The sequence below is a fragment of the Barbatula barbatula genome, assembly GCF_947034865.1.
Source record: "Barbatula barbatula genome assembly, chromosome: 1".
In the NCBI taxonomy this organism is placed as follows: domain Eukaryota; kingdom Metazoa; phylum Chordata; class Actinopteri; order Cypriniformes; family Nemacheilidae; genus Barbatula; species Barbatula barbatula.
The window spans coordinates 2,654,647-2,680,978 of NC_136766.1; the positions used below are offsets into that span (position 1 = coordinate 2,654,647).

Here is a 26,332-nt window from a genome sequence, read left to right on the forward strand (position 1 = left end):
AAACAAAGATATAACGTATATATTTAAAATGTCAATATTATTAAAGTTCATCAAATTTACCCAAAAAGAGAAACATCTGGGTTCTAATTCTGGGTTCACGTCGACCCTAAATCGAATCCTAGAGTCTGATTGGTTGATTGGAAGATGGTTCAAGGATGTTCATAACTCAACCTATTACTTTGATTTAGACATTATTTATTCAATCCTCACGTGTTGAAAACCTGTATACACTCTTAAAAATAAAGGTGCTTAAAAGGTTCTTTACAACGATGCCATGGAAGAACCATTTTTGGTTTCACAAAGAACCATTCAGTCAAAGGTTCTTGGTCCGTGTATCATCTGATCATTTGATTATTACATTCAATATAACAACCGGAAAAGAAACAGTCGATATTTCTTTTTTCCGTTATTTTGTTTTAAAGCAATGTTTTTCTTCTTCTATCAGCTTGAAATGGGAAATCCAATAAATAAATAAACCAAAATGAAATATTTTTTGTAATTTTGGGGTAGTTTCGCACGGACTTCTGCGTACTGTGTTGGAGCTTCGCCTACAGCTCTTCACGAATCTAGCGATCGATCAGTGATCATTTATAATGGGTTCACTCGAGCTGTACATGTTTCATATTCATGAAATGTTGATAAATGATATAACCTATCACAAGAAAAGAGGCCATGCTCTCTGGGGAACACTTCATCATTATCATGGTCCGTGAGGTACAGGCTTTGGCATGTTATCTAATCACAGCAGCCTAATGCAAGGCGTAGGACTGCAATCATTTGCAGTTTAGGTTAAATAAAACTGATGTAATGTAATAGTGCAAATGACTACATAAAAACCTCACAGCTTCAATAGAAACTGAACAATATTATGAATGACTCCTAGCAGAACTACAGTTTTTGCTGGGGAACCCAATGACTGTTCGCACCACATTACTTCTAAATAACAACCATAATTTATGCATTTGCAGCTGTAACTGTTCACTGAAATGTCAAACATCAAAAGCAATAATGATAACAACCTTCGACTCTAAGCTCTGGAAAGTACTGTATGTGAACTTTAGGCATTGTTCAATATTATATTGTTGAAATATTTTCCACTTTCATGTCCTCCTCTCCCAGTGTGACTCTATTAGTGGGAGACAAAAGTACAACGAAGCATATTTAAATAATACCATTTCCATTTCAAGCTTCGCAAGTTCGCATGCATTTGATCCCGATAAGCGACATTACGCATGCGCAAAGCATTTGTGAGAAGGACATTTTTTAAAATGCATACAGAAAAACGGATAAACTAAATATTCTTTTTCCGTTTGTTATATTGAATGGAATATAACAGAAGAGATGGGGCTAGACAAGAATGGAGATGATATGAACTGTGGTCGTGACTTTCTTTCAACAGGGCTGAAAATGCTGATCTGGTGAGATTCCACACACAATGCAGTTCTGGAGAAGATGAAGCTCAGCAAGAAGGAAATCACAGGTTAAGGCTTCTTTTACAGCCACATGGACATCCTGTTTCCTGTCAGAATTCAATCATGTGCATAAAATCACATACATGAAAGATAAGGTGAAAAAACGTTGTTTGGATGGATTTCCAAGAAATGACAAGACTTTCTCATTTCCCATTTTTATTCCACTCTGTCCGTCACAGAGAGAAGAACATTCTTAAATATCTCCGTACTATGTAGATCCAAACCAACCAGTAAGAAAATAAATCACTCTTTTGGGTTACAGAAGAAGTGTTTGGAAGAACATTTATTACATTCAGAGAACAAGATGCCAGAAACAATCCCTCGATCCTGTCACATTGCAATACTTTCTCAGTCAGGGGATCCCAAAGTGGGGATGTGACCCCCCGGGGGTCGCAAGGACGCGAGGGCGGGGTCACACAATGATTTCCAGAAATAGGCAAATTAGGAATTTCTTCATTTTCATGCAAATCAGTTTCATGAAATTCGACGATCTGTATGAATAGTTCATATTTGATGTTTAATAACAATAAGTAATGAGTAAATAACTATAAAATAGTATTATGTTAGACTTAGGGTGACCACCCGTCCCGCTTTGTGTAACACCACACAGCATTTTCATCAGTTGTCCCACATGTGATGGCGTATTGAAAAAATCTCGCGCATTTTCATCAGTTGGTTGTGGTTAGCGTATTAAAAAAAATTGGAAATCATGCATATTAAAAGATAAACACTTATTCATTATTTGTTTGATCTTTATTATGTTAGTTTTCCCTTTCTGAGAAGATTTTTTTGAAGTTTAGAAGTTTACAAAATAATAACTCCAAGTCTGTTTAAAGAGACAACCATTCAATGGAAATCGCCATTTAATTTAGTATGTTGTATTTTAGATTTGAAAATTCTATGTTTTAATTCCGTTATTAAATCACAGTTTCGCACTACCTTTCAATGTTGTCCCACATTGTCCTACATTTGGTTTGTTGGGTGGTGGTCAGTCACCCTAGTTTAACTGTGCTCTTTCATGTTGTCATTATTAGCCCATTTGCACGCAACGTTTGTATACTGAAACCACTTCTGAGGATGATGGGGGTCTCAGGTCGCTGGCACTGATATTTTGGGGGTCGTGGGCTGAAAAATAAATGTGCTTTTTTTGTTATATGCACCTCCATCAGAACATTCTCTCCGTGTTGAACACTTTCAGTTTTGTCATAAAGTTGAAATAGATGTAGGCCAGGCACACCAGCAGATTCTTCATCACGTACAGCATCGGTGTAACAAAACCGAACAAAGCGATCAATGCAGTTCTCAAGACGAGAAAGGGAAGATCTTGAAGAACTACACCCACGGGTGACAGGAGGGGACTGTGAGGTGTTAAAACCAAACGCATCGAGGATAAGAAACAAAAGAGGTAAATCGGTAAAGCCCAGCCGGAAAAATACACAGGGCTGTGACCCGTTACCCGAACCATCTCCACCGTATCCAACCAGAACAAAAAGCTGTTGGCGAACACGTCGGCGCGGACGTCGCTGGCCAGCAGGAACCTGAACGGTCCTGAGTACGGAGGGGCAACTGGAAGGTTTGCAAAGGGTACATTTGATTGTGAATAAACTCCCGGAATACCATATGCCTGCCTGTGGTTGCCTGGTATCGGTCGTTGAAATGCACCGTTGCCAGGAAACCCTGGAATTGTTGTGTCGCCATGGAGCCCTGCATCTGGCAGACCTGAAGACACTACGTTATTGGACAGCAATTGAACCGGTGCGCTGCTGGCGTGACCCGGGGCCGTCCTGTTGCCCGATAAGCCCACAACGGTCGAGCTGGCAGACAACCCTTGCATGATCCCGTTCGCCGTCTGCGCTGCGTGATCTGGGCCAATGTTAGCTGCATGTGATGGCCCGGTCGCAGGAGTGACTATAGAAGAAACTCTACCGATATGTGTCACCACCGGAGAGGCAATGTCCGAATCACGTGCCTGTTCATTAGCTGCACACATGTAAAGTAAAGTAAAGTAAAGCAAGGCAAGGCAAGGCAAGGCAAGGCAAGGCAAGGCAAGGCAAGGCAAGGCAAGGCAAGGCAAGGCAAGGCAAGGCAAGGCAAGGCAAATTAATAATAAATGAAATTAAATAATAAATGAAATTGAATTACAAAATGTTATTTTATCTTTAATTAACTTAATAAGTGGTGCAATAATAATATCTATGATATATTAATATGACCAGATGTGTAATATTAACACAAAAGCAATAGTGTTGGTTTATTTGACCATCAACTTCTGCTGGTGTTTGTTGTACCTTGACCAGTAAGTCTGCAATGACGGATTCGTTCCACAATATCGATGCAAATCAGAGAGAAAAGAACCAGTGACACAGGCAATTCAGCAAATGTGTCCAACCTCAGATCACTTCTAATCTGTACCTGAAAAACATGGACGAGAGAAAGGGAAAAAAGAGAGATAAAAATATTTGTAAATCGCAGTCAGTTTGTTGTTGGAATATCTCTCCGGATAGGGATTTATGAATTGGGAATGTTGACGTACGCGAGTTTCCCTGCAGATCAAGTATTTGTGTATGAGGAAAGCATGTACGGTCATTTGAAGTGATGTTCAATTTTTGGGCAAATTAGATATTTATTTGCATTAAAAGAAGAGTTTAAAAAGAAGAATTTGAAGCTTTGAGAGGGATTAAAGGAGGTTTATTAAAAAATACATATTTGAAACAGCAGGAGAATGACTATAAAATAACATTTCCACAAGTCACAGTTAAACTGTGCATCATGTTTGTTTTATTTGTCTGCATTTTTTGTTTTTCTGTATTTTAGATTAAAACCCATATTCCATTATAAATTGCACTTTTACTTTTTGGGGAAAAATGTCAAAGTTTCAGTGTGGTAAATAAATACATGAATGTCTAATGAACACACACACATGAAATGCAGTCAGGATGTGGAAGAACTTTTGCTCCGTCACCTCAGATTCTTCTGTTAAACAAAACAGGAAGAGCAAACGCTTATCAACACGGCGCATCAAACACTGCTCAGCTGTTTCTCACTATCATCACATTTTATTGCTCTTTTATTGCTCAAGAAGACCAACAGTTCTCAACTGCTTCACTTAAGTATCAACTTTCAAGTGTTTATCTTAGAATGACATGAGAGAAATAAAAATAGACATGAATGACACAACGGTTGACAGGCAATACGAGTACAGAGAGCTATGAGGTTAACACTGATTATTTTGTGATGGAATAATTTCACGAGTGATGTTTGAATTCTTTGGATTGGAGGTTTTAGTAGCTGGGCAGAGTTTGAGATATTTTCTGACATATCCTCTGATATTTTAGAGGAGATTCATGTGGTTACTTTTTGTCTCAAGTCTCTGTTTGATCTTAATTCACATTACTGTCAACAACTGAAATAACAGATACTGAAAAACCAGTCTTATACTGAACATGCTAAATCAAAACACATTAAAAGAATTTGAAGAAACATGAAGTTGCGTTATTTTCAACCCAACGTTGGGTCAAAAAGTAATAAATCTAACCCATCAAACTAACCCAGAAAATGTAGATATTTTAACCCAACAAGGCGTTAAAATAATCCAGCATTTTGGGTTGAAACAACCCAGTCTTAATTTAAAACCCAACTGGTCGTCGCTTTGTGACCCGGCGCATGTTTGAAAATGAATGGGTATATAGAAACAAACCAAACCGTGTCTAGACTTTAACCAACCATGTGTTGAAACAATCAAGCTCGTCATCAAATCGTGTTGGTTTAGTGCGAGTACAATGAAATCCGTAAAGTCCACGTTTACAGGACAAACAGAATCTCAATGAGAACAAGGTGTATCATTTATCAAATGTGGATTTACCTCAGAGCTGGCGATGAGGAAAGCGAAACAGGGCAGCGTCGAGAGAAGCACATAAGCCAAAGCAACAGGTCTCCTGAAAGAAGAAAATTCACTCATGCCATCACATAAAAGTGGCAGTGAAGTTCAAAACAGTCACAGATTACTGCGTATGTTCATGAAATATATTCTTTGAGACCAACACGGCTCGCTGCCATGGCAAACACTTTTGTCACATGTATGGTAAAATATAAATAATGATCAAACTGATGACATTCAGTATAATGATGATACAGTATAAATGTAACCATCTTAATCTTCTGTAAAGCTTGTAACATCAGGTGAAAAATACTACTGTACACGAACAAAAGTGACCAGTCATACACAGAGCCACACATGCTACAGAATTCTCTCTCTCTCACCAATTCTTCCCGGCCACCAGAGCTTTCTTCTTCATAAAGACCATGTACTTCATAGGCAACCAGATCAACATGGCCATTGATGTCACGTAGGCCACGGACGACGCCACGATCAGCCAATAAGCAGTCGTTGCATTCCCGGCAGAGGCCTGAGATTGGCTCATTGCTCGAGCTATGATGACAGCGAAACGCTGCATTATGATAAAGAGTGGAACGCAAAAACCTGCGAACTGCAGAAGCTCACAGACAGCAAACTTAATCTTGCTCCCTGAGCCCATGATGAGAAAGAGACGAGAAACAATGAGATTTGGCTGTTGGTTTTGAGTTTATTGTGTAAGAGCGCTGGCATGTTCCATTCACACCAGTGAGCTTCAGTGCTGACTCTGCACTCGATATTGGGTCGCCATATCAGAGCAAACCTGAACACACAATAACACCCACATCACACAACAATCACATTACACAATAACAACCACATCACACAACAACCACAAACACAATAACACTGACATCACACAACAATCACATCACACAATAACACTGACATCACACAACAATCACATCACACAATAACACTGACATCACACAACAATCACATCACACAACAAACAAACACACAATTACACTGACATCACACAACAATCACATTACACAATAACAACCACATCACACAACAACCACAAACACAATAACACTGACATCACACACACAATAACGCTGACATCACACACACACACAATAACGCTGACATCACACACACAATAACACTGACATCACACAACAATAACGCTGACATCACACACACAATAACACTGACATCACACACACAATAACACTGACATCACACACACAATAACGCTGACATCACACACACACACACACACAATAACGCTGACATCACACACACAATAACACTGACATCACACAACAATAACGGTGACATCACACACACACAATAACACTGACATCACACGCACAATAATGGTGACATCACACACACACAATAACACTGACATCACACAACAATAACACTGACATCACACAACAATAACGGTGACATCACACACACAATAACGCTGACATCACACACACAATAACACTGACATCACACAACAATAACGGTGACATCACACACACACAATAACACTGACATCACACAAGAATCACACAACAATCACACACACAATATTCGCTGACATCACACACACAATAACGCTGACATCACACAAACAACAACACTGACATCACACAACAATAACACACACACAATAACACTGACATCAAATCACAACAAACACACAATAACAAACTGGGTTGTTATTATAGGTATCTAAATATTATTAAATATATATATAAAACATATAAAATACATATAATAGTGCACGTTCATATACTGTATATATAAAATACACAACACATGTGTCATCAGATTTATGCATTTAACATAAACATTGACAAAAACACAATTTTTATCAAATATTATTTAAAAGAGACAAAACATCGTTAATTCTGCAATAATACAAGATCGAAAGTAACTTTTTCATTTTAATATTTATGTCATATGCAAGCAACTTACAAGAAAATTTAAGAAATGTATAAATGTAAAGGTATCTTATATGTTTGCATTTATGTAAAAAAACTGACAAGGTACAGAGTTTGAAAGAGTTTGTGTTGTGATTGTGCACATGTGTGCATGTCTACCCTAACCAGTACACAGTGACCATTGTTGTTTGCCTCCATCTTGTGGTCATTATTGAACAGTGTGATTGTGACACATAAAGTCGAAAAATCTAATCAAATGTTGGTTTTTGCTAGTATAATAATGTGAAGTGCACACTGTATCTGTGTAGAAACCAGAGGCATACGGCTTGCCGTACATGGTTTGTGGACATGGTGTGTATTTGTTCTGCCAGACGTTCAAATTGAGCGTAAACTTACTGTACGTACGTATGCATGTGTAACAGGATCAGGACGTGTGTGTGTGTGGGGGGGGGGGGGGGGGGGTTGTCCTATATTTGGTGGTGTCTTCAGTTCACACTGATTTCTTTGGGTTGTGGGAGGGGAACTAATTTTAGAATCTGCTGTGAATCACTTTTTTAGATGCAGCCTTCACCCGCCAGCCGTCCCCGAGCTCTTACAAGACTGAATTACGTCTTACAGCACTGGGACTTAACAATCCTTCAACATACACTAAACAGACATAATGTGTATAAGAAAATATCTGCTGGTTGTTTTATAACGTTATAATAATATATGCATTTTATTATATTTTTTGTAAATCTATAAAAAGTGATATAATAAAAACTTTCTCTGGCACCACATTTGGGCATGACATCATACATTATAACCACATTACTGTGGTTATAGTGACATCATAGTATGTGACTCCACAGAGAACTTAATTCTATTTATTTTCAGAACTGTGCGTATTATTGTATAAATGCAAACTAAATGAAGGTTGTGTTGATGTCTAAATTTGCTCAGAATTAATATTTTCGAGTCAATTAAAAAAGGGAAATTTTATAAAAACTTTACATTTAAATTTGTGATAAATCTTCATAGAGTCAAACATTTTTGAGGACTTCCAGGAGCCGGGACAGAATATCAGCTCCAAGATCAACACTGAAGCTACACAAACTACCGTTTCATTCATTGGTAAATTAGCTTTTTGAATGTTAAATAGTTCAATGTGTCGTTCTTCACTTTAAAAACATTTAACTTTGATCCACTTTCATCTTAAAACTAGTAAAAATATGATCACACCGACTTCTTTAATTTCATTGCTGCTGTATGTGCAGTTGCTTCCCATCAGAAATGGTGTCACTTCCTGTACGATGACGTCACCCGGGGAAATACTTTTTAAAGCGATATTACCAAAGACCAACATAAAAGAAAGTCGTGCGGGGAAATAAAATAAAAAGAAATAAAATCATGAAAAATAAAAATACATGTCTTAATAAATTAATAAACCTTTAATTATTCACTCAATGTCTATATCGCGAACCGCAATTTCAGATTGTTTTTGTGTCGCTTTTGGCTTTATATGACATCATCAAACACCAAAGCTGCCGTCACACAACCCCGATGATGACGTTTGTTATCAGGATCTAACTATTTGGTTCATTGAAAGCTATTTGAGACAATATGACCTATATCACAAATCCATCTGATAAATAATACAGAAACTATTCAGAATTCTAATATAACATTTGATCCGAATTAAATCCATTTTATTTGTGTAATACCCGCAAACTTCTCGAACTACATTAAACCTCCAATTGACTTTCAACGCGTCGCCAAGAATGATCTATTAAATGAAAGTGATCAATAAAAAGGATCAATGATCATCCTCCGTGGACGGCGCTCGCGGGCACTGGCCCCTTCAGAGGGTCTCGCGGAAGGATGGCCAGCCCCTCCGACAGCAGCTGTTTGCGTGACTTTGGCAGTGTGTCTCGGACCCGGTACCATGGCGTCTGGCGAGGAGGACGGAGCCGTCGAGGAGAAAGAAACCAACAACAAGAAGCGGACGAAAGGCGCCATCGCCACGGCATGGCTCACCTTCTACAACATCGCCATGACCGCCGGGTATTCCGCACGAAAGTTTGCCTTTCAAGCGCTTTAATTCACTGTGCACGCGCTTTATTCTGTGTCTCTTTATAGTCCGTTGTAAATCGTTATTCGAGTGGTGCTTCAAGTGCTTTAGTGATGTACAAAACTCTTTAAAACGACGATGCGCAAAAGTGTGTCGGTGCGCGCAGGTTTCCGTTAGTTTTGTTTCATTTGCGGTCAGTTGTAACAATGTAACGGGGCTTTTCCTCGTGTTCGCTCTTGCCAAATAGGGTTGACGGTGCTGCGTGCGCGCGTCTGTCGCGGGGATATGTTTAGATGCGCGCTGACGCGGCGTGACCAGATGCTCGACAGGCGGAATTTAAACAGGGCCAGAAAACAATAATGCACGGGAATGGCTATTATATGTGTCGGTGCGCGCATTGCAGCGGTTACGCGCTCAAGCCGGGTAAAGTTTGAAAGGGCAAATGAAGCGGGGCGTCTGTGGACGAGGGCAGTTGTCCCTTACGAAAATGCACCACGGTTTTATTATAGTAAAAGTGTAATAAACAACATGGTATTTTTTCAGATTATTTGATTGATTGGTTTGAAACTATGGTTGCTATAGCAAACCCGGTTCATTTATGGTTACCATGGTTTATTTACCATTTATTAACATAGTACATTTCCTTGTGATGGAAGCTAATATTTTCTTTCCATATCCCGATATGAATAATCAGAGCTCTTCAAATTGCTTTATTACCCTTCATCCCACATTTTTCCTAAGATAACAAAATATCAAACTTTAAAACGTTTCAGTGTGGGATATGGTGTGATGTAGATACAGAGACCTCAGTCAGTGCACACAAATCTCTGAATGACATAAGAAAGCATGATGCACATGATGAATTGTTTTGGAGCGCGAGGACATTTGACAGCAGTTCTTCACTCAAGATTCATCATTTTGTCAATGTTATATTATTGTGATGTGTGGTGATGTGGTTTTGCAGGTGGCTGGTACTGGCTGTGGCAATGGTCCGGTTTTATCTTCACAAAGGCACTCATAAAGGATTGTACAAAACTATAGCAAAAACGCTGAAGTTTTTCCAGACATTCGCATTACTGGAGGTGAGACAGCTGTTGTAAAGATCAGTGTGATATAATAAAACGTGTGAAGATATATTAACACGTCACTTAAAGGGATAGTTCACCCCAAAATGGAAAATGATGTAATCATTTATTCACCCTAGTGTCAGTTAAAACCTAGTTGATGTCTTTGTGGTTTTGTGTTCATACAATAGAAGTCAATGAGGTTCAATGTTGTTTGGTTACCGATTTAAAGACGTCAATAACAAACTGATATGAACAATATTAATCATTGTCCTGACCACATAACCTGTTTTTATGATTTCATTCTTGATACTGAATTGTCTGTGTTTAAACCGGGCACAAGACATCTCAACAGGGTTCATTTAAGAGGAATGTCTTACAGAAGTCCCTATTCGGCATCTTATTAATCCGTACTATTTTCGGGGAGAACACACCTCTGTAAATAATATAAATCTTGCAAATCAGCATTATATACATGGTACAGTTGTCATGAAAAACAATTATTTATTTACATGTTTGTGTTCCTCTTCTTTAAAGTAATTTTTCTGAAAGGTCCTAGAGTCTGAAGTCTGATATTATAAACATTCTGAGTCTTTGTGTTTCATCTTATGAACATCTGCACATATCTTCCTTGTTGTTTAATTCCTGAATTGTAGAAATTGATCTCACCTCATATTGTTTTTATTACAGATTGGACACTGTGCAATCGGTATGTAGTTGTTTTTAAGTGCTATAGTACAATGTTTCAGTTGAGTTGTGTGTACAGACCTTCTCATCTTTGCAGGAATCGTTCGGACATCTGTGATTGTGACTGGGGTCCAAGTGTCCTCTCGGATATTCATGGTTTGGTTCATCGCAAACAGCATAAGACAGGTCCGTAAAAATCACGTGAAAGCGATTAGGCTCAAAGAAGTGCTTCAAATGTGTAGTGGACATCCATCCTGCGTGTCCATTTCTTTCTCTTTTTCGAAGGGTCTGAAAATGATCTTTCTCACTTCTTCTGTTTCTTTTTCTCGTGGTGTTGAATGTGTGATCAGATTCAGAATGAAGGGAGCGTGGTTTTGTTTGTAGTCGTGTGGACGCTTACAGAAATCACCCGTTACTCTTTCTACACTTTCAAGCTTCTCAATCATCTGCCATACTTCATCAAGTGGGCCAGGTGACCGCATTTCCCAGCATGCTTTGCTCTCTCTGAGAATGCTTAGTACTCATGAACATAGCATGAACTCTCTCTGAACTCTAACCCTGCGTCCCAATCCGCAAACTATCTGCCCTAAATAGTATTTGAATGTAGAATTGAGTATGTCCCATATCGTAGCATGTTGAAAACAGTATTCCAAAGATTCCTGGATGGTTTACTATCCGGTAGAAATATAGAAGTGCACAGTGAGGTGCACACTGTAACTCACAGCGACCGCTGCATTAATAAATGATATAACTGCTGCTCACTAAATTAACAAATGTAAGTATACAGTTAAGATCACATATGAAATAATGAATGAATGAATACCATGATGGAAAGAAGAGCTGTAGCGTGCATATTGTTGCTACACACTTAAATGTATATGCTATTCCATTACAAAAACAGTAGATACTTTTAGTGCAGAATATACTGTAAGTAGGCTTATTGGGACGCAGCACAAGTTTACTGAGCTGGGAAATCGCTAGTTGCATAAGATGGTGCTGGTGAGCTTTTTGGACACCAGGGTCGACAGACTAATTTCAGGTCGTGTAACAGTTTGAACACGTCTTAACAATTAGCATGTATTCTTAAACACTCAAACAAAGCATTCATATGGTTTGTCCGATGTCATTTTGATTTCCATGTCAAATAAAACAAACAAACACTGTATGATAAAAGGAGAATTTTCTCTGGCAATTATGCATGTTTTTTGGATAAAAAAGAAGTCATTTATAAGCTATATGACAGATCCTCCTTATATTACTGAGCACTTTGCTTAGCCAAAACAACTCGATACTGTAAATTAGTCTGCAGACCCTGGTGTCGCAAAAGCTCACTGGCGCCATCTTGTGCAACCAGCCCATTGTTTGCAGGTGTTGCATTTTTCAACACAACGTCATGGCAATTCAAAACTACAAATTTGTACAATTTGTATGTTGTATGTATTTGCGCTTTTGCAACAGCATAAGGTTAAGTTAGATTTTTTTGTACAATTCCTTTTGAGTTAAACATGAGATGAGATGTATGAGATGAAAAAAATCGGTGTGTGTTGAAGACTAAAGAATTGACAAAACAATTTAACAAAATATTTCTTACAATATCTATTGCTCCTTTTTAACCAGATTATAACTAACGACGTGATTGTGACGTGCCGTCTTGGCGTAATTTACCCGATTGAGAAGTACAGAATGGTCGCTGTGGAGAATCAGAAGGCCTGTTAATCTCACTTTAATGTCTTACCTCTCTCCAGATATAACTTGTTCATTGTCATGTATCCTCTGGGCGTGATCGGTGAGCTGATGACAATATACGGAGCGTTACCGTACGTCCGGCGGTCGGGCATGCACTCGCTGAGACTCCCCAACAAATACAACGTCTCCTTCGACTATTACTACTTTCTCATCATCGTCATGCTCTCGTACATCCCACGTAAGATCCGCCCCACACGCTAACACTAGATGTTATGACAATATGTGAAAAGTATGTGATTGTTCATTATGTAACCTGTTTGTTTGTCTTTCAGTGTTTCCTCAGCTGTTCCTGCACATGCTGCGTCAGAGGAGGAGAGTCCTTCACGGAGAAGTCATAGTGGAGAAAGATGAATAACAAACAAACGTCACTCATCTCATCCATCACTCAATGGTTAAAATACGAAGCTGACGCACGCTGCGTTCCTGGAGCGCGGAACATCTGAAAATATGCATCAATCCTGTAACGGTTAAAGCTACAATTCAGTTTTCTTCGAGCAGAACCTCACCTCAAGAAAATACAAAACATCATGGCCCTTTACATTTCACAAGGACGAATTCAAAACCAACGTCAATGGATTTAGATCAACCAAACACGGATTTCCACTCTCATCTATTGCAAACAAGACCTTTGTGAACTGGATTTAATAATACCAAACCATTACTACCAATGCTCCGTGGCATTACAGAAATACTATGGTAAACCCGTTCAAACTGTATGCCTTCTCTATTTTCTTCGCTTATGTGTTATTGGCTTATGATAAAGGGATGGATCACCCAAAAATAAAATCATCATTTATTCATTCTCATGTCATTTCAAACCTGTTTGGCTTTCTTTCTTCTGCAGAACACCAAAGAACATATTTAGAAAAACATTGATAGCCAAACAGCATTAAACTCAACTGACTTCGATTGTATGAACACAAAACCACTGAGACATTTATCAAAATATCTTCATATTGTATCAGTCATATACAGATGAAATAATGACATAAAGGCGAATAAATGATGACAGAATTTTATTTTTAGATGAACAATCCCTTTAATATTAACCATATCGTACCCATCGTCGAAGTGAGGATGGACGTATGAAAGATATTGCTATTACGCCACAATAGCAACACTTATAACTAGCAATGTTAGGATTTTTTTACAACTACACTCTTAAAGACAAAGGTGCTTTAAAGGTTGTTCACAGCGATGCCATAGAAGAACCAATTGGGTTCCACAAAGAACCATTCAGCCGAAGGTTTTATAAAGAAGAACCATCTCTTTCTTACTTTTTATAATCTAAAGAATATTTTTATGTAACAGTAAGGTTCTTCAGATGTTAAAGGTTCTTTATGGAACCAAGAGGTTCTTTTATTGCATCGAGGGTCTTTTGTAGCACTTTCTTTAAGAGCGTAGGCTATTTTTTGAACATGTTTATAAAGAACAGGGACGGTATAAAGAAAAAAGATCGCAATTCAAATTCAAACTTATTTAGCAATTTTCACAGCATCATCTATGTATGTCACGTCAAATATGTCAACGATGTTCTTATGATAATGGGAAAGTTTTCGAAACTCTTAAGTGTGAGAAATAACCTCAAAAGGTTTTTAGAATATCTTAACTAATCATGTGCAAGAAAGGTTTTGTTTTGAACGTTGTGTCCTTAGCAGGTATGACACGAACACGTTTCCAGATATTGAAACACAAAATCCCCAAAACCCTCAATGAAGGTTAAACTAAAAACACGTAGTATCTAGTATTTCTCAGTCTCCTCCTCCATGTTTTATTTTTAATATTCATAAGAAAGGGAGTCTGGTCCAATTAGATTTCAAAGTGGGTGTGGTCACAGAAACCAATCGATGGACAAAACACAACCAAATGTGAAAGCGTGTGTGTCACGGCAGGTTGGGACACACTGTATGGACAAACTTCCTGAAATATTTTTATAGATTATTTTTGCTGCTTCGATGTTTACATTGCAAACTAGATGAAGTCAAGAGGTGAAGTTTGTACAGGTAATTCAGTAGAAATCACACGGTTAGCTGAATCCAGGACTCGTTTAACCTAGTCTGCTGAAATCTTTCTGTTTTGTGTTATTTTTGTAAGAAACTTGACGGTGCTACATCGTTTGAATCTTCTGTGCAGCTGAGGAGAGACAGAGATGTTTGAGGCTGGTGAAACCATACAAATGTGAAGACGTCAAATGCACATTTTCATGTCATTTAATATCTGGCAATTGTACGGACTGAATAAAGGTCTTCTTATGAATTATAGAAACAATAAAAGTTTGAAGACAACATGCTGTAGTATTGCACTCATCGATACAAATAAGATACTTAACGTTCATCCAAATAAAGTCATTCTGGGGTGCGTTTCCCTAACAATGACACAACTTTCTGGCTAACCACTGTAGTACGAGGCATCGTTTGAGAATATAACTAGCTACTCGCAAATGTTTCCCGAAAACATGACGTCACACTGGCGGTGGAGTAATGCCGTCTTTTAATTAATCAAATGTCATATTATTGCTGTAAATAACGTACGCTGCATCTGAAAAATATTTTTGTTATCATATTTTCGCTCTCTGCTGTTTTATTTTACAATATTATATTAATTCATAAGTTTCCTTTTCCCACGTCACTCCGCCCAGGGATTCCTAGAGCACGTAGGCTCAAGCGCAGGCCCACTTTTCAAACAACAGCGCTTCTATTTTCTTGGCAAGTTAAAAGATGTCAAATCGAATTTGTATATATTTTGAATGATGGATGTTGCTGAAAAGCATGATGCATGTAAGTCTACATGTTATAATACCAAGGAACTACGCTTCTTTGCGATGCTGCTTGCGATTGATCGTTGGAACGACGGTTTCGGGAAACACTTAAATCGTTGAACTATGCTGGAACGAAGGAACGTCCGACCATAGTTGGCTAACGATGCTTTCGGGAAACGCACCCATGGAAGTCACCAAAAAATCTGGATGTTATTCAGAGCAACATTGTGTGTTTCTTTTTATAAAGCGTGTTTGTGTTTCTGATACAAACAAGAACACAAAGCTTTATTCATACAATAAAAAAATACATAGACTACAATCGTAGTCGTAAGAAAACTGTATACACGTTATGTCGACCCATAAATATACAAAAATAGAAAACTATAATTTTTAGCTAGCTTTATCTTCCCTGTATACAGAGCTATTGAACAGTTTAAATGTCTTTGATTTATTTATCTGGTTAACTCATTCAGAAGGTTTATTTGCTTAGTTTATGGATTAGTAGTTTTACGTGGTTTAAACATATAGTGTCGTTCTCTTCAAACCAGCAGTATACTTTTGGTCAAACAGAAATATTTCAACCCCCAAAAAGATGTCAATGTTCTGATATTGATTACTCACTCCCATGTCATTCCTAAACTGTGCGACTTTGTTTCTTCTTAAGGACAGAACAGCTAATTTTGAAGATGAACCTGGACACACGTGCCTTTATATTCAAAATCTTAAAACAATTAATATTAAGGAAAAATTCAAATTTACGCTACAATATGCGGTTCATGAACCCAACATTAGTTTGAACAGAACGTTTCGGTGTTTAGGTATATTACTAAACTCATGCACTCATTTAGAATACTCCAAATCCACTAACATAAGGACGAGGTTAAAAACAAATTCATGTGTGGAAAGTTTTCGTGAGAAGTTCAAATGTGTGTAGAAATATGAAGAATCTACGCGATTATTAGTGAATGAGACCCAATGTTAATGAAGATCTCAATGTTAACTCAAAGATTTGTTAACGAATCCAGATTACTTTACTGCCACAACCTACATTTACACCTCTTTTTATTATTGTATTAAACTTTTTTGTGAGAAACATCTGAGACTAAGTTGATGCATAAAAGAAACACAACCGAGATCTCCATCAAGTCTTCTAAGATAAGAAAGAACAACTTCACTTTCCTATAAAATAAACAGTCACAGCAGTCGAGGACGACATGAAGGTGAGACAGCAGTCTTGTTCTTCAGAGTTTGTACCTCTCTCTCTCTCACACATGATGTCTGTCCATCATCACATCTGTGTGTTTAATGCTGCAACATCCGCGAGTATTCACACAGCTAAAAATGAACAGAACAGTGATGAGATGATGCACGTACAGACTCTGAACACACACGTGAATACTCACATTCATCTTTTGTCGTCTCACAGATGAGGCTGTGCAGCTCATCGCAGTAAAAATCATTCCACAGAGCGCCGTGAATCATTCCAGCACAGTCTTCACCCTCCTCATGTCCATGACCCCAGTTATCAGGCTGACCGGACCTCCAGTTACTACACACGCGCACAGGTTTTCAGTCTTACTAACTTGATTATTATCGTCTGTAATGTGACTAAAATACACACACACACACACAGCAGTAGACAGGAATTACGTACGTGAAGACGGGCACTGATCCATCCAGCCATCTCCAAACGTTCTCCTCCTGTCTGTCTGTAAGTCCCAGCCAAAAATATCCTCGACCCACAGTGTGCAGGTGCAGCCACCGCTGAACACACCAACATACATCATCATCCAATACACAACATAAAGATTGAAGAATGAAGAGACCATTCCAAATATCATTTAATCATCATCGTGTATTGTGTTCATTCCAGTCCAATGTCTCTTGCATTTCAACCAAATCAAACCTCAGGAGTGACATAAATTCATCCAACAGCAATTGTGAATGACTGACAACATGACAAAACACTTTTAAACTGTGAGTAAAATCCAGGTCATCACATAATAAATACATTTTTGAACTTTTTAATTCATGTAGAAATATGATTTACTGTATATTTCTAAAAGTGAATCTGAACTTGTTTTCTTTGCAGTATTTGAGGTCTGAAAAAATACAACAGAGCATTTTCACCTGTTTCTCTAGTTTTCATTTCCTGCAAATATGTGCATATAGAAACAATATTTGGGAGAAATATTGTTAGTAATTCACGGAATAAAACAATAATGATAATTTCACCTAAACACACCTAGAAATAGTAAATTCAGATTTAAAGTGGTCTATCAATGAGCGTTAAGACCATTAACCGTGTGTTTTAAAGAAAGAGAAAATGGGAACGTGATTGTGTCTCATCATAAGTCTAATGGGGGTTCACACCAAACACGAATTAAGTGATTTGCGCATGTAAGATACATAAAACGCAAACCAAAGACACGAATAGACGCGGGCGATGCGAATGACATGAATCGGGCGGCACAAGCATTTGTCAGCTCGCGTCACTAACATGAAAACTACGAACCTTTCTGTAATAAAGCGCTGTAATAAAGCGATTGTTCACGTTTGGTGTAAACACAGCAGTATGTATTTAATTCATCTCCTCACCTGTTCCTCAACATCACCAATTATGACCATGGAGGAAGACATATTGCTGCAAAATTTCTGAGCATTTGCAAAGCTGAGCGGTTCAACGTAGAAGAAATAGCAGCTGTATCTGAACCCTAGCCAACCGGGAGGACAACCAGACGAATCTGTGAAACCAATGAATCTGAGTGTGTCTCAACTGTTGGTGTAAATTTATGCATGAAACGCATTTATCAACATATTCTAGATTTGTAAACCATGCTGAGATTTGTTCTTACCTGCCCGAGAATAAACCTCAGTGGTCTGTCTCTGCGGTTTTTGCGGGACTGGTAACATTTTGCCCGGGAGTCCTGGTAACCCTGGTGGTCCTGGTGGTCCCATCGGCCCAGGCCCGCCCATGGATCCCTCTGGCCCCACTGGTCCACGAATTCCTTCCGGTCCCTGAAGACCCGGAGGCCCCGGTTGACCATCTCTACCCAGCAGCCCTGGCGAGCCTTGCTCTCCCTTGGTTCCCGGGGGTCCTGCGCGGCCTCCGGACCCTCGCGGACCCTTTGGCCCAGAGCTTCCACGTGGTCCCGGCAGACCCCCTAATCCTGTGAATCCAGGAGATCCATCTGCTCCCTTCTCTCCTCGAGGCCCAGTTACACCCGTCTCACCTGTATCACCCCTCTCACCCTTTGAGCCGGGAAGACCTGCATCTCCCGGTGATCCTTTTTCACCACGTGGACCCCTTGGACCGGGAGGACCTGAGCAAAGAAGACCCAAATCTGTTAGAAATATTCATAGTCGGTTCCAAATGTTAAGGTTGCAAATTACAGAAAGAGAGAATATTGTTTATGTAATTTTGTATTAGTCTTTCTTCATGTAAAGTTTAGTTTTTTAAACAATTTTAACAGCTACAGTTGTCAGTTGATCAGTTTATATATTTACTTATTTATATCAATATAGGTTTATGGTAAAATGGATTTATAATTATTTATTAAAAATGATCTATATAAATTTTTTATAACTATTTTATATTTAGTTTAGACTTATTCATCATTTATATTTAATATAGGTATACATGTATAATTTCTTTTTTATAAATATTATTTTATAAATAAACTATGCAATAACATATGTTTATTTTTAATACCTGTGTCTATCTTTACTTTATTTTTCCTTTTTTGTTTTATTATTTAGTTTAGTTATATTTTCATTTATTTCTAGTTAACAATCTTAGTCCCTCACCTTTTACAAATACACATTTCTATCACTCACCCTGTAACACTGTAAAGTTTTTAATAAGCTGAGAGTGTTTGCTGTCAACCAGTTTCATTTCCTCTGTAATGATTGACAGGCTGGTGACCTCCGTGTCAAATCGAGCGGAGAGGTCATCTTGTTTTGACTTCAGTGTGGAGACGTCTGTCCTCGCCTCGACCAAGCTCACATTCAAACCCACCAGAAGATCCGAATGTCGTCCGAGAGTGTCCGTGCAATGCCTCAATTCGCTCAGCTTCCTGTTGACCCCCCCAAGCAGCTGTGTTGAGTAGCTGATGTTCCCCGTCACCTTGTCCACTTCTTCATCCACCCTGTCCAGTCTCTGTTCTAGCTGGTCGAAGCGTGTGCTAGTTAGGTTCCCAAAGTCAAGCTGCTGGTCCAGTAACGCACGCAGGTTTGCGGCGTTGACATCACTGAGCGTGCTGATATTCAGAATCTGTGTGGATATGGTCGTCAGTTGAGCGTTCAACTCCTCAAGTCCCTCGCTGGAGCCCTGAATCTGTGTTGAAGCGTTGACTTCTGCTTTCTCCAGACTCTGAATCTTTTTCCGTAGCCAGTCTGCGTCGCTTCGGACCAGTTGCGTGTCACGTATAAGCGACTGCGCATCCACACGCACGTTTTGCGTGCTTTGGCCTGTCGTATCCAGCGTTCGCTGCAGCGCTAATGTTACTCTGTCTTGTCGTGTGTGAGTGAGATTGATGCGGTCGATGAAGAACTGCAACGTGTGTTGTGAATTGATGTGTTCTTGCACTCCGTGTTGCAGGTGTGAAGTGTTTTGCTGCAGCACAGACGTTAAGGTTGCGAACGAGAATAGCGTGGCGTTCACAGAGCGTATGACTGACGTTTGAGCATTCAGCTTGGAACGCAGCTTTCCTTGTGACACATGCACATCTTGTGAGGAAGACTGCAGCTGTTGCAGGGCCACTGCATTGGTGCTGACGTGCTGCGTGACTTCAGCTAGCGTGTGACGTAACGCTGACAACCCAGAGTGAAACGTCTGGAGATCAGATGATGTTTTTTCAGTCTTCACACCTGTCTCATCATCTGAGGAAATACAGAGTTTGGAGGGATGAAATCAAATGTAAACAAGAAAGAATAAGGTTAAAAGTGAGAAATAAAGGGAAAACTGCATTTTTACAGCAAAGTTTGTCGTTGGACTCACTGAGATTTTTATAATCTGCCTCGACTGAAATGATCTTCCCTCCATACCTTTCCATTCCTTCAGTGACATCATCCACCTTCTGGACCACTGAAAGAACATTAGTCATGTGACATGTGCTTTAAAAACATATTTGTGACGTCAAGAGACTGAACATCCGGAGATTTATGCATTCGCAAATTTTTTATCTGTTTGGAATTACAGATCAGGAATCGACTAGAAAACTTGTCAGATGGAAGCCAGTTATTAATAAAACATTCTTAAAGGAACAGCTCACCCAAAAATAACAATTCTGTCATCATTTACTCACCCTCAAATTGAAGATATAACCAAACGTTTCTTGTAGGGAAAATGTCTTCTAAGAAAATATTTAAAAACATGTCGGACAGCAAACGTTTCTGGGGCACTTTTTCATTCATTCTATCAAATATCTTTCTCTGTGTTGATCAGAACAAAGAAAGCAATACAGATTTGGAACAACTCGAGGGTGAGTAAAGGATGGCTTTTTTATTAACTGTCCCTTTAAGAAGAAAAAATCTTGACTGAGATTTGTTCTTTAATTCGAATGCAGGAAAGACGCTAGGAAGATTTTATATTACCCCAAAAAATAAAGAGATTTTGTTTATTTCTTTTGAAGATTGTTGTGAATCCAGTACATAAAGTTATACAAAAGATAGAAATCTTCCAAAATTTCGTCTCCTTGAAATAATAACGAATTCCCCAAGACGTTTGTCTTTACTGTTATAATAGTTGAGTTATGGCTATGAGTGCTGTACTAGCATGTTCATGATGAGGTGTTTAGAAATCACACCATCTGTCCTCCGTCTCCTCGTGACTCAACATGAGTTGCTCAACACTGTTTTTAAACCCTTTGTGTTTTTCACTAATAAGAGAGAATGCGATGCGTGTTTATTTTACCTTTGTAACCCAGCACAGCTACAGCAATGATGAGCAGCAAACACAACACGTACAGCAGAATAACAGCCGTCTTCAGAGCCCTTCTGCTCTTACATTTGCCACACTGACTGGCCTCCTGAATACCTGATGTTACACACAAAACACATCCTTACAAAAAATACCTTTATTCGGGTGTGCTATTATTGTACATCATTTAAATTAAAAATAAAGTATTTAGTATTTAGTCTACCTCACACTCAAGTATATACTAACAGAAAAGTCAACAATTAGTTGTCAACGATTAATCGCGATTATTGGCATCCAGAATAAAGGTTTGTGTTTGCATAATATGTCTGTGTACTGTGCATATTTATTTTCTATTTATAAACACATATACATACATGTATACACTTAAGAAAAATATAGAAAAATGAAAATGAATAAACATTTATATAAAATTTAAATTATTGATCAATATAAATGTAAATATTTCCTAAATATGTATACATACAATATATGTGAATGTGTTTATAAATACACATTTAATGTGCACAGTACACAGACAATAATCGTGATTAATCGCTTGAAAGCCCTTAAATCAACGTGTTAGCTTTGAGATGGAATAGTGTAGAGTAAATAAACATGCGTGGAAACAAAGCTTATCTTTATACACAGTGATGACAGGAATTTACTTCACTCACATATATTTCAAGTAGAAACATCTATACCAACAGAAGAACACAGTAGTATCCTCAAGTGCGAAATACTATAAAAACAGTAAACTACAAGTATTTATCATATAAGTATGATGTTAAGTTCTCAAAACTTACATCAACTGAAATAAATGTGCCACAAGCATTAAACTAGTAAACTATCCGTTTATCTCTAAGTTCACTCGTAGTAAAGATGCAGTACAAACAAAAAACTTTGTTGTGAACTATTCGTATAGGGCTATCACATTTATTTGTCATAATCACAATTATTTTACATAATCGCAATTAATTCAAATAACCGCAATTTTCATAAATAATGTATCTGCAGCATTGTATATCCACCGCCCTTGATCTGCACTCACTGTTACGATCAAATGACATTTCTCCAACCTTTGAGTTGTATAGGCTTTGTATTTTTTATGTTAAAATGTTTGATTGAACTAATTCCAGGATTGCTGCTTCTACACAGCAAGATGACACCGACCTCATAGCTAGTTTTAGTTTGAGCGCTCAAGACATTCATTCTATAGTGAACGTTACTAGTTATTTGCAGAAGTAATATAATAATAATAAAACTAATCGGCATAATCGCAATTATTTAATAGACAATTAATCGCCAGCCAAATTAATCGTGACAGCCCTAGTCGTGTACTCAAAGTTTACTACTGTTACACTTACAGTTGACTTAAAATTTGCATTTATAACCTTAAAAGCCATACACAGTGTGCTCTGACATACAACAGTATTTCAGTGCAGTTCCTGTAATATTTGTGTTCTGACTCACCAAACCTCTTAAATCCAAATGATTGAACATCATCGTCATCAACAAACTCATCTACAAAACAAAAACGTTACAAATGCACATGAAATCCATCCATACACAGCACAGTCACTTTATCAATCACATGATTATAAATGATACATCAGCCCAAACTACAAAACAACTGTCTTTTGTCTTACCTTTCATTGTGATGACACGACTTGGCCCTTCAAGGATAAATAATCTGCATTCAGTATTTCTACAAATGTTGTTTTCGAAGTAAAATGTCCAGGTGAAATATAATGATGGCAGTCTGCACTCTGTAATGCAAATGGAGCGAATGGTTTCCCGTCACACCAGCTGCTGTGACTCTTATGGCGTTTCTACTCGAATTCAGTCAAAAAACCACAAAAATGTCGAACAGAAGAGGAAGTTCCAAGTCTCTCTGACCACGTATTTTCTCCATCAGCCAAGACTCGCCGTCTCCTTCTGTTGTAAGTGAGAGGAGACGTCCGCGGCGCAGAAACAATGCTGACGGGTCTGTGAAAAAGGCCCTGATCCAGAGCCCGGCCCCTTGTGAAACATCTGGAAATCATTTGGAAAGGTTTCTGAGAGGTCTGGCAGAACAATGCAGCTAGTTTCTCAGTTAACACATGCACACTTTCGTGGTATGATAACGGGACCGGCGGTGCTTTGAAGTGGAAGGACTGCTCATGATATAAAGAAATAAAAACAATATTCTGCACTTCTCCGCACACGTGACTCTCAGTGGACTTTATCAAGAGAATCTTTTGAATATTCAGCGGTTTCTGAATTCTTTATAGCATGAATGAAACACTCAGGATACTGGAAACACTTGATAGATTCAGATCTGCTGTCACACAGTCAAGTCAACTTTATTTTATGTAGCTCTTTTGACAATTTCCATTGTTACAAAGCAGCTGTGCGTGAAACATATTGAATATAACCAAACATTAAAGATATACAAGTTAAAACAAAGTTTGTTCTTAACCCGATTGTTCTTCTTAATCCTGATGTTGGGGGCCCACAGCTCTGCAAATTGAGAAAAAAATAGGTTCAAAAGTGTTTTACAGCTGTGCCACAGAAGAACAATTTTTGGTTCACGAAAAAAACATTCACCATTAGAAGCGTTTCTTAATGGTTCTCAAAAGGGGGGCCATGGTCCAAAAGGGGGTCACAGCGGACTTCCAGGGGGGCCTCAGGATGACTAATAATTAAAAATGGGACAAAATGAGCATCAAATAATTATTTTATTTAAAAGTCCATTTTTATATTGAAAAACAATTTTCCATTTAATATCAAGCTCTGAAACATTTTATTGGGTCGAAAATGTGAGATTTTGTGAGCGGAAGGGGGACCTTTGAATAATGTTGAATATAGTGGGTGGGCTTGGAGTCAGAAAGGTTTAGAACACCTGGTCTGGATAACTTTTTTCCTCAACAAAGTTTTTGCACAAAATGTACTTCTTTAATGAACCATTTAGCCAAAATATGTTTCTTTGAAAACATCACGAGGCCCCTTTATTTGTAAGAGTTCAGTTCATGAAAATATCGGTTAATAATCTGGGCCCGTATTCATGAAAAATTATTAGAATTGTGGGCGTTTTCCCTTAAAATTACAGAAAAGATCCTAGTGAAAAAACTAATTCATAAAGCATTTAAACCCTTAAATGAGCTCTTTAGGTCCAAAATTTTAGGAGGAGAACGTTTACGAGACTTAAAGAGTTTCTTTACCAGTAGAGAAAGTGGACGAAACATGAAATGAAATGTGTTGCCATGCATGACAAAGTCCATATTACTTTTAAGGTTTGTTGTTTTTGTGTGTGTTCAACTTTCGTTTATCTTGGTTTTGGTTTTCATGTATAGCTGCTTGATGTGATGCAAATTGTAAAAGCGCTATAAAATAAAATGACATTGAATAGAATGACAGTAAGTTAATAAGACACAACACATTAGATCGTGCAGGGTTCATGTTTGTGACCGATTGAGAGAAGCGCTAGCATCTCCAAGACAGCGCCGAAATGCCATTGCAATAGAAATAGAATAGAAAGAAATCACAAGAGTATATATTTGGCAACAGGAGAAATGCAGATATGCAGGAGAGATGATTTGGTTCTGTCCCAACCTGGATCAAACAATTACAGCACTTACAGAAAGTTATTGTGTCATTTCCATCAAATATGTTGATAGCATGGTAAATACAAACAGTTATAAAGAATATATATATATATATATATATATTTGCATGAGTGAGTGAATATGGTAAAACTGGAAAAAATACATGCAATTTCAAACTAATGCGCTCGATCATCCTTCTTGGCCAACCAACCAATCACAGGCATTAAAAGAGATCAGCCCCGCCTCCTCACTAAAATAAAAGTTTTAGTTTTCTCCCTGCTCAGAGTTGCTCTCAGATTGGTCCTAAATGGTTTTTAAGACTCCTGCGTAGAAGTTTATTAGCTTAAGGAAGAGCTTTCTTAGAGGATTCTTCAAAGCTTTAGGAATACAGGCCTGATTTATTCCATTTATTGTTAAGTATAGGGACACGTGTGGGTCACAAAAGCCATGGAGAAAATATCTACATTAACCATTCGTGAACATCATCACTAACCTTTATGTCAAAGAAGTGACTAATACACATTTTGTAACCTGCTTTGTTAAAATATAGGATTAAAAAGAACCTTCACTCTCTGCTGTGATGGGCTCCGGTCATAATGATGATGAAAATGATATGCAATGATTGTTTATGTTCATTTGTAATTACTGTAATCTTGCATTCATTGAATTTGTCTCCAAACTCTTTAGAATGTCTAATCTGAGATCTCCTTCACTTAAGCCTTCGGATGCATGCCTGCTAGAGAAAAAATGAGCTTTAGTTTTATTACAGCAAATGTGTTCGGTAGGATCAATTGTTTTTGGGGAATATTGATTGTTGTCTGTAGAAACACAGTTTAATATCAGGTACACTTGTAGCTTAATGCTTTCTCTTTTGTATGTCACTTTGCATGAAACCTCTGCCAAGTAAATACAAGTAAATGTAGCCTAATGCAAAAACTGTGTGTGTACTGTGCGAGTGTACCGTGTTTGTGTGCATGCTCGTGTTGTCTGTGTGTGTGTGTGTACTGAGCGCAAGTGTGTTCTGTGTGTATGTGTGTACTGTGCGAGTGTACCGTGTTTGTGTGCATGCTCGTGTTGACTGTGTGTGTGTGTGTACTGAGCGCAAGTGTGTTCTGTGTGTGTGTGTGTGTGTGTACTGTGCGAGTGTACCGTGTTTGTGTGCATGCTCGTGTTGTCTGTGTGTGTGTGTGTACTGAGCGCAAGTGTGTTCTGTGTGCGTGTACTGTGCGAGTGTACCGTGTTTGTGTGCATG

At 38.3% G+C, this 26,332-nt stretch overlaps 3 protein-coding genes across 3 annotated transcripts; 1 reads left to right on the top strand and 2 right to left on the bottom strand.

Moving 5' to 3' along the window:
* Positions 1 to 1,737: 1,737 nt before the first annotated feature.
* LOC306895570 (transmembrane protein 236) lies at positions 1,738 to 6,007 on the bottom strand (the record flags this gene model as incomplete). The annotated part of the gene is made up of 4 exons (XM_079458929.1): positions 1,738 to 3,452; positions 3,761 to 3,884; positions 5,335 to 5,407; positions 5,733 to 6,007. 4 exons carry the CDS (start codon positions 6,005 to 6,007, stop codon positions 2,638 to 2,640), a joined length of 1,287 nt encoding a protein of 428 aa, XP_079315055.1. The 3' UTR covers positions 1,738 to 2,637.
* Positions 6,008 to 9,195: 3,188 nt separating this feature from the next.
* On the top strand, positions 9,196 to 13,633 carry hacd1 (3-hydroxyacyl-CoA dehydratase 1; the record flags this gene model as incomplete). The annotated part of the gene is made up of 7 exons (XM_079451474.1): positions 9,196 to 9,314; positions 10,286 to 10,403; positions 11,076 to 11,094; positions 11,170 to 11,258; positions 11,423 to 11,544; positions 12,818 to 12,996; positions 13,091 to 13,633. The coding sequence occupies 7 exons, from the start codon at positions 9,196 to 9,198 to the stop codon at positions 13,171 to 13,173; spliced, it is 729 nt and encodes a 242-aa protein (XP_079307600.1). The 3' UTR covers positions 13,174 to 13,633.
* Positions 13,634 to 15,012: 1,379 nt separating this feature from the next.
* Positions 15,013 to 23,525, bottom strand: LOC306891318 (collectin-12-like). Its single transcript, XM_079451458.1, has 10 exons — positions 23,143 to 23,525; positions 22,967 to 23,017; positions 21,491 to 21,613; positions 20,576 to 20,662; positions 19,414 to 20,457; positions 18,432 to 18,899; positions 18,175 to 18,320; positions 17,231 to 17,340; positions 16,980 to 17,125; positions 15,013 to 16,911 (listed from the first exon to the last, which is right to left on the bottom strand). The coding sequence occupies exons 1-10, from the start codon at positions 23,147 to 23,149 to the stop codon at positions 16,904 to 16,906; spliced, it is 2,190 nt and encodes a 729-aa protein (XP_079307584.1). The 5' UTR covers positions 23,150 to 23,525; the 3' UTR covers positions 15,013 to 16,903.
* Positions 23,526 to 26,332: the final 2,807 nt, after the last annotated feature.

Excerpts from the sequence above, each read along its gene's own strand:
- LOC306891318 (XM_079451458.1), bottom strand. Across the intron at positions 21,614-22,966 it reads ATTTGGATTTAAGAGGTTTG|GTATTCAGGAGGCCAGTCAG; the intron begins GTGAGTCAGAAC and ends GTGTAACATCAG. Across the intron at positions 17,341-18,174 it reads TTGGTGATGTTGAGGAACAG|CGGTGGCTGCACCTGCACAC; the intron begins GTGAGGAGATGA and ends TGGTGTGTTCAG.